The sequence below is a fragment of the Lissotriton helveticus genome, chromosome 4_1 (genome assembly GCF_964261635.1).
Source record: "Lissotriton helveticus chromosome 4_1, aLisHel1.1, whole genome shotgun sequence".
Taxonomy (NCBI): domain Eukaryota; kingdom Metazoa; phylum Chordata; class Amphibia; order Caudata; family Salamandridae; genus Lissotriton; species Lissotriton helveticus.
The window spans coordinates 2112137063-2112153363 of NC_136063.1; the positions used below are offsets into that span (position 1 = coordinate 2112137063).

General features: G+C 40.4%; 1 protein-coding gene across 1 annotated transcript in view; it reads left to right on the forward strand.

Annotated features, from left to right (window-relative positions):
* Positions 1 to 15226, forward strand: part of TMEM164 (transmembrane protein 164) — a 338857-nt gene extending 323631 nt beyond the window's left edge. The window contains exons 5-6 of the mRNA XM_078688797.1: positions 4711 to 4811; positions 6234 to 15226. Coding sequence (XP_078544923.1) covers positions 4711 to 4811; positions 6234 to 6440 — 308 coding nt within the window. The 3' untranslated portion in view covers positions 6441 to 15226. The remainder of the gene's footprint in view (positions 1 to 4710; positions 4812 to 6233) is intronic.
* Positions 15227 to 16301: the final 1075 nt, after the last annotated feature.

Consider the following 16301-nt stretch of genomic DNA (forward strand, 5'->3'; position numbering starts at 1 on the left):
GTCAGCGTCTGCAGCACATAGGCAGAGGGACTTCGAGGGCATGATGGGTCAATTCAAGAGTGCAGAGGCACAGGTTTCTATCGCCTAGCAGTCCATATTGAAAGTTCTATGGAAAGGAAAGTTCCATCTTTGCTCCGTTATGGAGGAAGCTCAAGAACTGCTACAAAAGATTACCCAAGCAAATGGAAAATAGTGAAAGGGGTGGTATTTGAGCAGAGTATGATCCGTAGAACTTCAGAATTCTGGGACTATATATAGCTATGGAAATTTGAAATACATCTAAGCCCGGTCTTCCTGCACTTTAGTCACTTTATGCACTATGTTCACTTTAACTGTGTGCGTTTTTACAATTGCATTTTGTTCTCCTCTATGGGGTTTATGTATAGGCTAAAGCTGCTAGTACTCTCTCCTGTGATAAGTACTATCTTTTTAGTATAAGTACTAGTACTAGAAAACTTGATTGCATTTTGCGCTTTATGCACGATGTTCACTTTTACTCTGGCACTTTATTTTCTTCTCCTTTCGAGGGAGTAATAGTAGTTTCTATGGTGGATAGGGAAAAGCTTGTAGCAACTTCTTCCTGGAAAACTATTGAACGTCGTGAAGTTGATTTCTACTTTTCCTTTCTCAACAAGAAATGAGCTGTTCTGTATATTCCTAGATTAAAGGATTATAGGCCATTACCAACAAATGCAGCTCAAATTGATCTGGATGGACACTTAAAGCACAAGCACTTTTTTGAGAACGATAGCGCTTTACGCAAGAAATACTCTGCGGGAGGTAATGTGGCGGCTAAAAGTTACATGTTATACGGTACAAAGGGGGGGAGGGAGGATAGACGTGTAACCAGGTGCCAAGACAAGGTGCCCTTGATTGCTGGGAGGGGGGCTGAGGAGGCGAGGCAAAAGCTACCTCCTTTCTCAGGTAGTTTGGTGAGGGCAAGGGTGGTGGGGTTGGAGGGTGAAGCAGAAAAAAATGGGGCAGGGAAATAGCAGGAAAGTAATGGACAGGAAACTGAACAGGAATGTAATCAAAGTCAGGTGGCAAGGGATATGCAGAGGTTTGTATGCCACTAAGGGGTTTGTAACTTCAACAATAGGGACAGTACAAATCTAAGTATGGTAAAGGAGAGAGCATAATGTGTATTTGTGGGTTGTGTTAAGGTGGCATGTTGAAAGATGCCACAACCACTAAAGGTAATCACATGTAAGGTAAATGGTTTTTCGAATGCACAGAAAAGAGGAGCAATGTTAAAATGGCTGGCCTAATTTTCCAAGAGACACACCTTAAATCCAACTCCCCAACTTTACACTCCTAAAGAAGAATGCATACTTTGCTTCGGCACACACTGCGGTATGGGGTGGGTATCCTACTTTGTTCTGCGCTAGACTGGGAGATAGGAAAGGTGATTCGGGATGAAGGAGCAAGATGGATCTGGATCAAGGTTCCAGTTAATGGTGTAGGCATTTTGTTGCTGAACTACTATGGCCCGATTTCTGACGATACTAGGTCATTGAAACAGATTTATGATCTGTTGATAAATGCCCATGGCATTATAGTAATGGGAGCTGCCTTCAATTTCATACAAGACCTTGGTCTGGATACATCCAATAAGGGCAAACAGCAATTAAAACCAAAGACAGCTAGATTATTAAGAATTATGAAAGAAGATTTCGCCCTAGTAGATCTATGGTGGCTCGACCACCTAGGCCTTGCTCAGTTTACATGCTACTCATCTAGATATAAAACAGCTTCTCGATTAGATTATTTTGGGATAAATAAACAACTTGAAAGAGGCGAATCCACAATTTTTTCTCTATTTATTTTTAGACCATTCTTTAGTCTCCTTGGTAATACATCTACCCACCCTAAAAAAAAAATAACAGCAGGTGGTACTTCGATAAAGCATTGCTCTCAAATCCTATATGGATCTCTGAAACTCGTGAGTTTATACAATGGTTTTACAATGAAAATATTAATACAGTATCAGGTTTTATGGTCTGGGAAGCTTTTAAGGCAGCTTTCCGGGTTAGGGTGATTGCAGACAGGGCAAATCTCTATGAATTTAGACAACACAAGATCCAAGGACTTCAGAATGCTTTAGATCAAGCTGGGTAGACTTATGTCCAGCCGCCCAGGAGATCCTGATGTAGAAGTTCTTCAGCAGGATTTAACAAAGGCGAAAGAGCAATTAGAAAACTGTTTTATTCTTGAAGAGATCTCGGGGAGCAAAGCATTTCAACAGAAAGTGTATGAAGAAAGCCAACGCATAGGTACATTCTTAGCTTGGTCTACAAATACACAACAGAGATTAGCAACTAATTCCTCAAATAAGAGACCCCAGTAACGCTAATCTGATTAGCTATAACGATAGAACTGCTGACATTTTTGTGTCTCACTTTAAGAAAATCTACACAGAGACCCAGGTAGTTAGGCAATTAGGCCCTTGAGGATTATTTTATTTCAGTTCAACTACCTACGATCACTGAAGACGATTGTAAGGTTCTGAATGAACCGATTACATCTACAGAACTAAGGGAAATTATAGAAGTAATAGCCAGTGCGAAGGCAAGTGGCAATGATAGAATACCGATTGAAATTGTTTTTAGATTAACTTTCTCCCTTTTTAGTATCCCTGTATAATCAGATTATGGCTGGGTTGCCTGTCTCTGACAAATTTAAGGAATCAGTAGTGATCACTATCTTGAAAATGGGCGAAGTAGTGATAAGACAGGGTCCTTGGCAGGGTTGCCCTCTTTCCTCCCCTTCTGTATTCGCTTTATATTGAGCCACTGGCAATAAATGGGGGGTATAAGGTTAACTAGTCCAAAACAGAGAGTCTTTTATTTAATTCTCTGGAGGTTGATCTTCCTGAAGGGCTAAAATATTTGCCATTAAGACCTATTAGATATGTGGGCCTATATGTGACAGCCGACTTCTCTCTCCTGTTTAATTTGAACTATGTAAAAACGCTTAATAAAATTTAAAAACTTTTAGAAAGATGGTCTCTTCTACCTTTATCAATAATAGGTTGAGTCTCTCTAGTAAAGATGTTGATACTTCCCTTGCTGATATTTCTGTTTTTAAATCTTCCTTTAAAAATACCAATCTCATATTTGAATGAAGTGGATAAAGATATCCGTGAGTTTGTTTGGGCAAAAAAACCTCGGATTAACCTATCTATTTTAAAATTAGATATAGAGCAGGGGGGACTTGCATTACCTCACTTATCTACTTATTACCAAGCTGTGCTAATTAGTTTACTAACTCAGCTAGCGGTCCCTTCCTCGAAATGTGATAATTTGTTACTCAGCCTCATGTTAACAGAAAGTGCAATCAAGCTACCAGCATTCTTGCGCACTGCAAAGCTACCTAAAAAGACAAGATATAAGGTTGTGAATACAATTGCAACCAGTATGTAGGGGTTCTAAAAAAAATTACAATAACCCAACATGTCACGCATACACCTCCCTCCAAGACTGAGAGTTATGGGGTCTTCAGTTTTCACAAAAGGTACTGTAGTCCTATAATATTCTAGGCTTTTGCAAGTTAAGAGATTTCTATAACGGTGCCAATTTGCTATCGTGGGAATCATTTGTACTGCAATACGAACCTCAGAGTCCGGATCGCTGGTTTAGTTTTCCGCAGATAACATGCTTTCTCGTAAATAAGTACAAAATAATTGAGAGGGGAAGAATAATCCTAAAAGCAGCCTTCGAGTTGAATTTCAGTGGTGTTGGAAATTGGTATCGATTATTGCAACAGGGTTCAAATAAGAGTCCCGCTGAGGCAATGCTCTCTAAAATTGCTCAGGAAACGAATTGCGGATTTAACATTAAGGCATGGCAACAAATGTGTGAGGTAGGGAATAGGGCTCTGATGGCAGCTAACTTCAAGAGAATGTCCTTTCTTTCAAGGTGGTTGGTGTATCATACTCCCCTCAAACTACATAAATTGTTCTCTCTTCACTCCCAAACAAATTCATTAGATGTAATTTGGCGGGGGGCAGGTGATTGGACGCACATATTTTTTATCCTAGGCTACAACACTTTTGGGAGGAGGCGTTTAGGTTTATTAGTGATTGATTAGAGGTTGATTAGTTATCTTACCCTCAACACAGTCAGTCACCTATCAAAATACCGGCAATATTTTGTTTTTATAGCTACACCGGTAGCCAGATCCTTGGTGGTGCTAAACTGGAGATCTCAGAAGGTGCCTACAATGGGACAGTGGCTCCCTAAGTTATACCGGACATACCAATTTGAAGAGGCGAATGAAAAAAGGGTAGGGGCGCTTTGCAGATTCAGGGCAACTTTGGAGGGCTATGTCCTGCCCTCACGTGCAGACAAAAATGTGTAAAGCAGGTTACTCCTTGTGTAATGAAAAATGTGGGGTTTAATTCATAATATGCCTGCTTTTTAACTGTTAAATCTGTACTTTCTTTTACCTGTATTCTAGGTATTTTATGTTGTGCTATATAGAATGCTTGTTATATACTACGTAAAATAGAATATGAATGTGTTATTTATTGTCTATTGAAATGCAAGATTGGGTTTTATGAAAGATTGTCTTTATGTACCATGTTTATCATGTCTGCTATTCTCGCTCAATAAAAAATATAATTTAAAAAATATATATATGAAAGATAGGATGCCATTGCTCTGAAAGTCCATTGAGTATTTACACCCTTACTGCTCTTGTGTCTTGCAGGTATCTACACTCCTGAGCCCCTCTCTAATTTTTGGTGGGCGCTTTTAGCCACAGGCCTGATGTTCTTCTACCACTTCAGCTTATTGCAGGCCCTGGGGCTGGTAAGACGGAAGATTTGTTCATTCTCCTTGTGCTGTTAACGGTGCGATTATTTTGATTTTAGCTGCTTTTTCTGCGGTAGGGCTTACTCTAGGTGTTTTTGCAGTTTGAAGGTTTTAGTTGACATGCTATGGAATTCTAGATTTCTAGCACTCAAAAACAGACACGCCTGGTAGCAGTGAGATATTGCGTTTGTTGGTTGTCTAAAAATAGGCGACACCCAGCGCGAACAAGTGTGCTGCAGCTTATGGGAAATATTTCATCGTGTACCGACCATGCATCAATTCATATGGAAAAATGTAATGAAGGAAAAACCGGCAATAAGGAAATCTAAGTATTTTTTTAAATATGCCCTACATACTGAGTTTAGATGTAGTGGTTATATATGGTTACCAATACCATCATGTGATTCAAAGTACATTTTGCAAAAAAAAAATTTTCTCGCACAGACTTTTACATTCAGGAGCCAGAAAGGGAAAGAAATTCAATTTACAATAACACATGTTCTCACGCTTCTCAAATAAAAACAATATATGAATTGTGTGGCTGAGCCTATCACCCGCGGCAGGAAAGGCCGCCAAATGTAATGTGGAGACATCAAGTTTTCACTTTGAAAATTGACCCATTTTGGGGATGTGGGTAGCTGTAGTTTTTGGTGCCGGGCTCTACTGACACCCTGACATTCTTACTAAATCCAGACATTTCGGAAAACTAGAGAGAAAGGGGAGTCCAGAGTAGGTTTCATTCAAGATTCACTAATTCTTTCTACGCAGAATGCCCTGCAAGTCTCAAACTTTGGCTAAAGTGATACATTTTCCTTACATTACTGTAAGGGAAAGTTCCTAAACCTGCATGGCTCCACAACATTTCTACAACCCAGCATTCCATATTTCTGATAGACACGGTAACCCACTTGTGTTCCTGGGCCTGTGCTGAGACAAGAATGGTCTAAACCAGAGACCATTCAAAGCCCACGATGATAGTGCATTGACTTCATATGGTCCCAGTTTTCATCTGCTCCTTTCGCAAGTGGTTGACCCAGCCACACTAAAGGAAAGGAGGAACTGCAGGAGTCGACAATATGCCGTTCCAATCAAGTATGACTGATAGAATGTACATATAATATATATGCAGATGCACAGACTGTAACATGCTATTTATTTCCATTTTAGAGTGTGAGGAGGGGCAATGAGTTAAGAGGTGATGCTCTCCCTCACCAGTAGTAATACATAGCATATTACTCTCTGCACATTTGCATATATACTAATTATGTATACATGTATGTATGTATATGTATCCTACTCCAGTGTGCCAGTGCTCAATATTCAGTGCCTGTGTACGTCTTTGGAGACCACTTGTGTTGCCATGGTCATTGGTTCATTGTCTGACTCAATCAATTCTTGTTCATTGTTGTCTTTTTCCAGATCACAGAAGTAAATTTAAACAATATGTTGTGCCCAGCAGTGTCCGATCCTTTCTACGGACCGCGATACCGCATATGGGCATCTGGACATCAGACTCTCATGACCATGGTGCACGGGAAGCTCATCACCCTGCTGTTCTATTCATTTGCTCCTGCTTATAATTACTTTGTGGATCTTCTTCAACTTCCAGCTAAGAAAATTGACTGATGGATCTGCCCGAGGAATGGACTTAACTAGGAGAAGAAAATGCACTTGTTTTCCAACAAAAGAAACTAGCTGTGTGTGGTTTGCGTTTGTGCTCGTGCGTGTGTGTGTGTATGTATGTATGTGTGTGTCTCTGCGTGTGTGTGTGGCACGAGTGCAGCAGAAGAGGGACAATATCGTAGACTGTGCTTTCACAGGTTCTTGCCTCTGATCGTTTCATTGACCATTGACTGTTTTGCCAGCTGCTTTCTTTTCTTGCCCATGGAAAGTGGCAAAACCTGTGGCCTTATTCAGGGATTATGGTGTATGTTTCAAGTTGTGCACATTTTGTACATGTATCTCATGCTGTAAAATTTCTAGGATAAAGTTGAGAAATGTTCACAATTTCAAAATATTTTTTACATTGAATTATTTTCTAGCTTGTAAAAAGTCAATTCAGCTGTGAGGCACTTAAGTAACTTATTACTATCCCATTCATCTGTAGAGGTGCAGGAAATCATGTTTGGTTCTAGTCGGCAAACAAGCCTTCGCCAAGAATTATGCACTGGAGTATTAGAACTATGAGAATAGGCCAGTTTCAAAATATGAGATAAAACAGGTATTCAACATGCACCGTTCTCAGGCTTTTTCTTTTCCAAGAACCAGCCACCGCATTACATTCTACCATATTTAGTTAGCAGTAAATGTGAGAAAAAGGTTATGGTACTTGGATCACTCTTGCAATGATGATTTCACATGAAAGTCCCACATAGGCCTGTTTTTTTTGTGTACACCATCCTTAATTGTCCTCTCCACACAGCCACCCCTCATTGAGAATTTGGGGACTACAGGATCCACTGGATTGGCATCACCCTGAGCATAGTGGCCAAATCTGGGAATGGAATATTCCAGCATGTCACATATGAGAGTTTTCAGAAGGGCTAACTAACCTGTAAATGGTTTTCACACATTTTACACAATAGTTAATGTGTAAGGTTTTCTGAGGAGTCCACAATGTGCAGGCTCATTGGCGGGAAAGTGAATTTAAAAGACGCTAGAGCTGAGCAAGTCTGCTAGCAATGTTGGGATACACAAGCACGTAATGAAATAATTGGCAATTGAATGTCCTTCAGCATCCTGTACATTGACCATTCAGAGGCATCCAAGAGTATCGAATTAAAAAGTTGTGAGTTCATTTAATAGTTTATCTGACTCATCAGAACTTGCTATAGCTGCTCACCCAACTTAAAAGCATTGAATGATAGGATTATTTACTATTGCAGTGGAAAACTGAATATTTGACCCCTCCCCTAACTCAGGCACATGGTACTGACTTACACAATAACCTCTTCTTCACTTGAATGGACTGAAATAGCCATATTACTTGACATAGTTTAAGTAAAACTCAGAGAACTGAACTACCAGTTTCATTGATCTAATGAAACTGGTGATTTACAGGAAGTAAATATCATTGGACAGTTTCTAGCCGGGGACGTGAGGGACTAAAAAGGTGACCCAAGTGTCCGGCCTTGGATGTACGGCAAACATCCAGATAAAATAGAAGGCGCTTACTGGCCTTTCAGATGAAGGTAAAAGTTTTGACGTTTTATCAAGCAGTTATTAGCCACCAGAGAGCACCACAATTGACTTGTTCAACTATTCTGCAGTTAATCCACAGTATGGGTCCCAATCCAGCTACACTGTCGGTCATTCAGGAATCATATGAAGTGAACTGGCCGGAGAATATTGTTATGGTCATTTTAGTTGCCTTTCTCCAAAACCTAAAGGCACATGAATGAGAAATACCTTCCTTTAAGGCACCACGCCTGCAAGAAGGCCACTGCTTCCTTTTCAAGAAAGATTGCTTCTGTCTCTTAGATGTTCACTGAAAAATGTTAATTATTTGACATTTTCTTCTCAACTCTGAAATAATTAAACCTTGGCCATATTCTCTTGGCAATTATCTCATCAGCAGTTTGGATAGGACCTATTCATGCTCTCAGCATTCCTTCCACCATTGGAGCAAATAATGTGGCTAATTTCATGGGGTAGCCATTTAAGGGCATCGGTTACAATGCTGGCTGAAACACCTTCACATGAACTGGGCCCTACTCAACACCCGTGGTATTCCAAGCATACTCTGAGGGATGTTTGAAAAAGTGCAGGAACAGATTGGAGAAAGATACATCCCTGTATTTGATGTTAATGAAGAAATTGTGGTTATTTATGGTGTATACATAATCAACTGTGAATGTCCAAGCCTTAAGAGTAATTTGACCAGGGCACTGTGTTGGTCTGGGATCCTGATCTGCCCACTGACCCATTGGTTTTACTCTCAGACAGTAAGGCTAAGGCTTGCATTGCTTTAGGTGTGGAATTGGTAAGGAGAAATGTACATCGTGATACGCCATGAAGGGTAGTTGAACTTCAGAAAAGCGATACAGTGGCCTGGAGGGGTCTCTCATTGGGATTGTGCCATCTACCCTACATTTCCGGTATCTGGGACTCTCTTGTAGACCTCCCTTCTAAACACGCGGGCTATAGTTGCTGTTCTTTGTTCAATACCAATTCCAGCACTCTGAGACGCCTTGCCGGAGCACAACGGCAGGACATTACGTCCATCAAGGCGATTGCTATTTTGAAATGGTGTTGGTTGCTGTTTAAAAGCACACGTTTGCACAGTTGTAAAATGAGATGGCCAATCTCCGAATGGCCATCTGCAGTACCTTACGTAGCAGTTGTAGGCAAACTTCTACGTGGACTGTCAAAGGGTGGAACATTCTTGCCTTGAGTTTTGTTTACTACATTATTTTGGACTTCTAATAAGAGACACAATCATTCGAAAGCTTCTAGTATTTTTAACTAGAAAAACACTATTCTTGTTTTTCAAAGAAACACTCTAGTGCTGGTGCTGTCTGAATGTCTCCAAAAACATTTACAGGAATTTTAAGCAAACTACTGTATCAAGCTAATAGAATAAATGTTTGAGGCTTGTAGGTGGAAGGCTGCACCCCGAATGAATTTTGCAAATGCTATATTAGCACAAGAGCTGTCAGTGCCACAGTGAGCTGATGGGGAGGATAGAAAGTCCAGGTGAGGCTGTCCTACTGGAGCAAAACAAAGATGCATTGAGTAATTGCTAAGCATTTGTCCAAGTTTCGCTTAAACAGGACATTGAAACTTTTTTTAGGCCACTTCAAATATCAAATTCTTGGCCTCCTTGGTGCTGTCGGCTAATGGATGGAATCTCAATACTAGCCACACTCTCTTGGCCCATTCCACACCTATTCCATTTATTATGAATAGTGAGGAACCACAACCTGTCTTTTTTGCTGTACTAAATGCTGTCCGTTTATTTATTTTTTCTTTTACCTCCTCAATGTTTAAAGGAACACTGACTTACTTCCTCAGCCCCGACAGGGCCATTGTTAATGCTGTTATCCCTTCGGCTCTCTTCAGTTCATCCAGAATGTGACAGCCTTTCTAGCGTAAAGAGCTTATCAATGAGGCCACATAGCCTCCATCCTGTACCCGCTTAATTGGTTGCCATTAAATATTGAATTATATGTAATGCCTTATGTAATGTCTAACCAAGATGTTATAGCTAAAGGCTGTAAGATTTACTGCTGTGGCCTTCCCTGCTGCTTTAGTGCTGCACAGATTACTTAAGTTATACCTCCTAAAATCTAGAGGCCAACTCTGGGTCACAGGACCTTCCTGTTGTGATAGTCCATGGTATGATAGTCTCTGCTTATTGAGGTTGTGCCCTAAACCGCTATTTTCGATTCTGCAGACTGGTCAACCCATGGGCGATCCCATTGAAGAGCAGATCTTTCCCTAGTCCAGCATGTGAAGGTTCGGATTGAGTCCGCATTAGCATTTGAAGTTTAGTGGTGTGCGGTTTGAGTTGCGACATACCATTTGGTCATTTACCTTTTGTGATTTTATTAACAACAAGACAAACTTGTTTACTTAATCAGATGTTGACTAGCTCGTACAATATCCAAATCTACAAATTAGACCGCCCACTAAACAGTTGGTGCAAGTGTAAATAGAGCACAATTATGTTTCTACTACTCCAATCCCATGTGCTTGTGTGATGTGTGTGATCTCCCATGCACACATGGTTCCTTATTCCATTTTAGTTAAAATGCTTCGCTAAAGGCTACCCGACTGCAAGCATTTAGAGAATAGATGCATGCTCCAAACTGAGTTCATCCTACTTGCTCTTACGTAATACGTAAATAGTTTTCATTTGAAATAGTAACTTTGAAATGTTCAGTATTCTCTTCACCTATGCTCCCATCATTTAAGTCAGTAATAATTGATATAGCAGATCATGAGGAATGATATGTCCAACATTGAAGGACATTGAATGGTTTTAAAGAACCACACATCTTTATATCAGATGCAGTGTTCTGCAGCCGTCTTTTTCATGTTTAGCTGTAATTTTATATCGTTTAGAATCAATTTCAACTTTTATATTAGATGCTATTAGTCAAGATCATTCTAGAAGTTCCTACTTCTTACCCTTTGAAGTTTTCATAGATGGCAGTAACCTAGTGCCGTCTCCCGCCTGTCTGTACCATTACAGCCAGCCTACTAAATCTGGCAGAAACACTGTGTGAGCCGAGAAAGGACCCCCAATTTGGCAAAAGTAGGGTAGTTTGTCCAGAGCTTGACTACAAGGATAATTAAATCTATGTTTGCCAGTCATACAGTGACAACACTTACTAGTTCCCCGTATGGTAGGGAGCTGTCGGTGGATGTTGGAGCGAAAGATTGCACATGGCTGCTGTGCCAGACCTGGTTGCAGTGTTGCATCCACAATTTTGCAAGTGCCCACCTGACACCTTTGGCCCAGGTTAACAGTCAAGTGTCTGCGGAAGTTCAATGTACATAGGCAAATGGACTTATTTGCAAGTATAAGGAATGAATAAGAGGTCAATTTGCATTCGTAAATTGATCTATTCATGTGCAGATTCACTTCTCGATGACTTAATATTGCACAAGTAAATCTTACTCTAATGGCATAGCCTTGACTTTTTAGGTCGCCACGGCATGTTTGTGGGCACTAACTAACTTAAGATTTTGTGGGTATCAGCAAAAATGTTTGTTATCCATTTCTACTGTGTAAACAATTGTACATACCTTTATTGGGGCAGTAGTAAATCCCTTTCTGAATGGGATCACCCCAAAATCGGTTGGGGTCCTCAGCAAAAACAATGCAGCAAGTCATGCTTTCCAAATATGAGGCTCCAGGAAAATATTGAATCTAAAAATTAAACTTTAATTGAAGCTAATTACCTGCTTGTGGTAGACACTTGTGTAACGGAGAACATATAGTACATGCTTGCTGTTGACAGTCAATCCAAGCAGTCAATCCTGTTGACAGTCAATCCAAGCAGACATAATGAAGACAAACGGAACAAATCAACTGCTTGGCACTAAATGCTATGAAGGTACCAAAGACGACATGCAAAGATTGTGTAGGAGTTGGTCCACTGGCTTACACAAATACTTTTTAGAGAGAGAGGCCAATAAGATTGCTCCAAATGTTTCAAATACATACATATTATAAGTAATTAAACCATTTTGCATTTCAGTAACAGAGGCACAGCTAGATCCCTGTATAGATGTATTCCTTTTTTAGAAACCTAAAGCAGTCACACTTCTTCTGCACGTTGAATTCCAAACACCCCATGTAATGACATGCAGGTGTACCTTCAAATAGAGCATTTTACTGGACATCTGCGGTTTCTGCCTTGTTTACAAGCTCAAATCTGTGGTCTTAGATGAAAGAAATCAGCACCATAATTTGCATTGTAGTACCATGAAATCAGATGTTCTGTCTGTCCTTAAATGATTCATCCAGTTTAGGACTAGTTTGCAGAGGTCACACGGTTCCAGGCTCATAAGAGGAAGAATAGATTTCATTGTATTCACTCTTTTTCCAGTTTCTTAATTCTTGGCTTCACCCTGACAGCTGCTGTTGGCAATAATGTCAGAAGATGGCAACTGAGTCATTCTAAGCTCTCTGTGCTTCTGTGTGTCCTCATTCACACACAAGTTTTTAGGTTTGACAAACTTCATTTTCTCACAGGCGGGAGCTTTAAAATCCAAGTATTCGCCCAGGATGGCCAATAGTTATCAGAGGCATCTTTCAGCTTTACTATAATACTTTTAAAGGAACAAGGGCTGCTTTAAGAAAAAAAAGGTTTCCGTTTAGGAATGGGAACCCAGGCATGGTGGTCTACTCTACTGTCCCTCAATGGTCACTGTCCTTGGAGCTAATCACAGGGAATTGAATGTAGTGGCCTGACTAATAGTTATTCATTAGGCAGGTCATTCTGTGACCCATTTAGCTGGACATTTTGCAACATGACCTGTTGCTACTTTGGTTGCATTACAGTGTCTCTTTGTACATCTGGCCTATACTATTTTTTTCACACGACTCGGAGCAAAACATGTTTGAGTCAGAAAAGAGGCACAGATGGAAGTATTAGGATTTTAATATCATAAGGTTCTGTCAAACCTCTGCTTTTGCGGTACCAGAAGGTATGATGGTGGACAACATCTCCTCTGGATGGGTGGTCACATGGCGCGGGTTTCCATAGAACAATGTATGTAACATAGCTGGGTTAATAATTAAATTAGAGTATCAAAAATAAACAAAATTGTGACAAAGTAGCTGCACCCTCCTGTGGACACCAGTTAGTTGCAAAAAAGGATAGCTGTATTGCGGATTTTACTGGCTCTGCAAATGAGTGAAGCAGAGAACTATCAAGGCAATGCAATCTTATTATCATAATTGAGAGGTACAAACCAGTATTAAAAAGATTTTGCTGTGGATTGAGAGGGTTCACTAGCACTGCTCCTCGCACTTTTCGTGCCACCAAGAAAGCATACAGCGATAGCGCTCCTCTTGGCTCTTCAAATGAAGGGCCTCTGGCCTTCTTCTGAATACTGCCAACGCAGAGCTAGTCCGGGTGACCGCCATGCTCTATTTAGCGCCATGTGAATCATTTGGTGATATTGCTGAGTTGCAACTGAGAGTGTTCTTAATGTAGTGTAGTTTTTCTCATTATCCCTCAAATTGGGAAAAGCAAATAAGGGTAGATTGAAGGGTTTAACACTTTATGCGCAAGTAGCCCCCACTGCGTATTTGTGGCATTGTACTTCCTTGAGACCCGATGTTGCAAGACTGGCCAAAGGAGGGTGCTATTGTAGCCCTGCACCGGTGACCCAATCACTCCTGCAGGTGACAGGGGTGCTCTTTTGGCCTATGTTGTGTCTTTTACCCCAGTCATATGCCTTCACTCTGGGCTCTCGACTAATTCAGAATCTAGTTTCAAAAGGCGGGAAGTTGCTGGATAAAGCTGCACTCTTGATGGTGTGACCGCCGAGCACGTTGTGTCTAAACTCTTGTTTTATAGTACCTCAGTTTAGCTGTGTTGTCCCTTTTTCTGATGCTCAATCCAGGGTTTTGATAATAAGTGTATGAAACATATATATAGTTATATATTTGATACGTGAATTAAGGTTTTGTAAAACGTGGCCCTATTCCAAGCCCCAAACATGCCATAGAAATTGTATACAAAGTGTTGTATTTTCTTTTTGTCCTAAATGCAGTGCTTCTATCTATTCTTGGACATGTTGCTAGTTTTTCCTCAAGCCGCATAAATCTCATCCTAACAAAATAATGGAAGTGTTCCCAGTACCACATCCTCCTCATTGTGAACAATATGCTGCGGACGTGGTGTTTTCAGTATTTGTGTCTAGCAAAAGGCGGGAAAAGTCCTACCTGCCTTTGTAAAGGAAGTTAGTGTAGTGTTCCCTATTAGGCAGGGTTTGTCATGATTCAACAGTGTTAGTGATGTGTATTTGTAGCTGACATAGGTAACTAGATTGTTATGAATTCAGGTTCCTATTCTATGTTTACAGATTCCAAGGGGGTAGAAAATCTCGGTTATTGAAAGTGATTCCAAATGCCTTTTGTGATCCTGATTGTAAATGTGAACACATGGTGATTTTTTTCTCTCCCGTTCCTGATTGCAGCTTTCTTAATTGCAAACCCTCCTAAACATATTACTGCCCTCGGAGTGCAGCAAACACACATCCTCTTTCCAACCTGCCGAAGTAGAGACCTACTTGGAGGAAAGCACTATATTAAACTTCATCTTAACTTGAGTCTATTGGTCTTTTTCTTCTTTAGTTAAAGTCTATCCTTTCATTTATGGACAGTGCCATAAACGTACCCAGTTACGGAAAGCACTTAAATGCAAAAATTAAAAAGTGCTCCATCATTGCTATGGGGCAAGGTAAATAGCTGCTTGTTAAGACTGAGTAGTGTGTTTTGCAGCCAGATAAAGGATGAACAGTACATTTTGGCTGCTGGATATCCTCTCTCTGTATGTACGCTCCGGAAGTATAAGATATGTTACTTTCTTTGCTGTCGATTTGCTAGGTGTCACCAGCACTGGTCATCTTCCCTCCCAGCAACATTTTGGACATTCAGTTGGATGTAAGAAATGCCACCCCTCTTATTGTATTCTTGGTTAATGTTGAACACATGCCTATTTATTTTGGGTCAGTTTGCAATGTGTCTTGTTCCTTTTTACCGTTGGATGTGTTGAAATAATGTTTAGCTAGATGAGATTCTCTCGTGGCTCCTTCGTGTGATTTCAGAGCTCTGACTCTGAATTGTACTGTATTAGGACGAAAACAAGCCCCTTGCAAAGATGGCGACTTGCAGTGGGCTAATGTGGAATATTTAAACTGAAAGTGAATAAATATCTTTTCAAACCTCACCAGTGTGCTGTTGTCTTAGTTATTCCAGATGAGGAAACAGCTGTTTTCAAGTTTTTAGTCGAGACCTCCCAAGATATAGGGCCTGATTTAGAACCATATTTTATACAGAAAACAACGGTTCCAGTGGAGTATTAGAATAATATTCATTGGTAACTAAAATGCATAATAGCAAATCTAACGGGGTTTGTTAGGAATGTTAAAGAGAGAGCGAGCGTAACACCAAGGCTTGTTTAAAAGAAATTTTTTGTATTGTTTCAAAGAAATCGCAAAAGATTATACATAGTGATATAAGTAATGTACAAAAATAAACTTCTGACAGTGCGAAGTGTCCCAAGTGTACTATAAGAACCAAGGAAATCAACAGTTGAGTGACATTAAAAGGTTTCAAAGGAATGTTCATCACAGGAAGCGACCGTTTTTTGAAAAGAGGTCATACAGAATAATGAAGCAACTCTATACAATCATGAGGGCTATCTTGATGGTTCGCTTCCATTGATCAGCAATGGCGTTTTGACCCGACTAGAATATGGGGTCTTGTCAGGACCTATGATATGTGGACATCTGAGTATACCGTGCTGTTTCACATGTGGGGTGAAGTGTGTCAAACTGTGGGTGAAGGAGAGTAAAAATTACTCACAGTGCTTTTTCTTACTCGCCTCTTGGTATTTGGCTCCAAAAATATTGTTACAAGTTGTAAGGATTATAAGATACAATCATTATATTTGATCCTGATTTGACTTTCACCCATCCAAGTTTCAAGCTACCATGGTTTTTCTGTATGTTTCTGACACTGCAATTTATCTGTTGGATGCCTTACCTGTGAGTGATGGTATACTGACCTTTCGCAAGGAGCACATCCATGCACAAAGTAGCTCCCTTTAGTGTCAGGGACTGCAATGGTAACAGGTACATTTTGAGACTAAAACATGTTTTTGCTTTTAACCACGCTTTTTTTCTTTTTAAACAGGACCCAAGCCGCTCCCCTACCTATAAACGTTTTGCAAAACCCATGACAAGGCGAGCATTGACAAAGCCAGAAGGATGGCAGCCAACGCCAGCCCTGTTGGCTTTGCC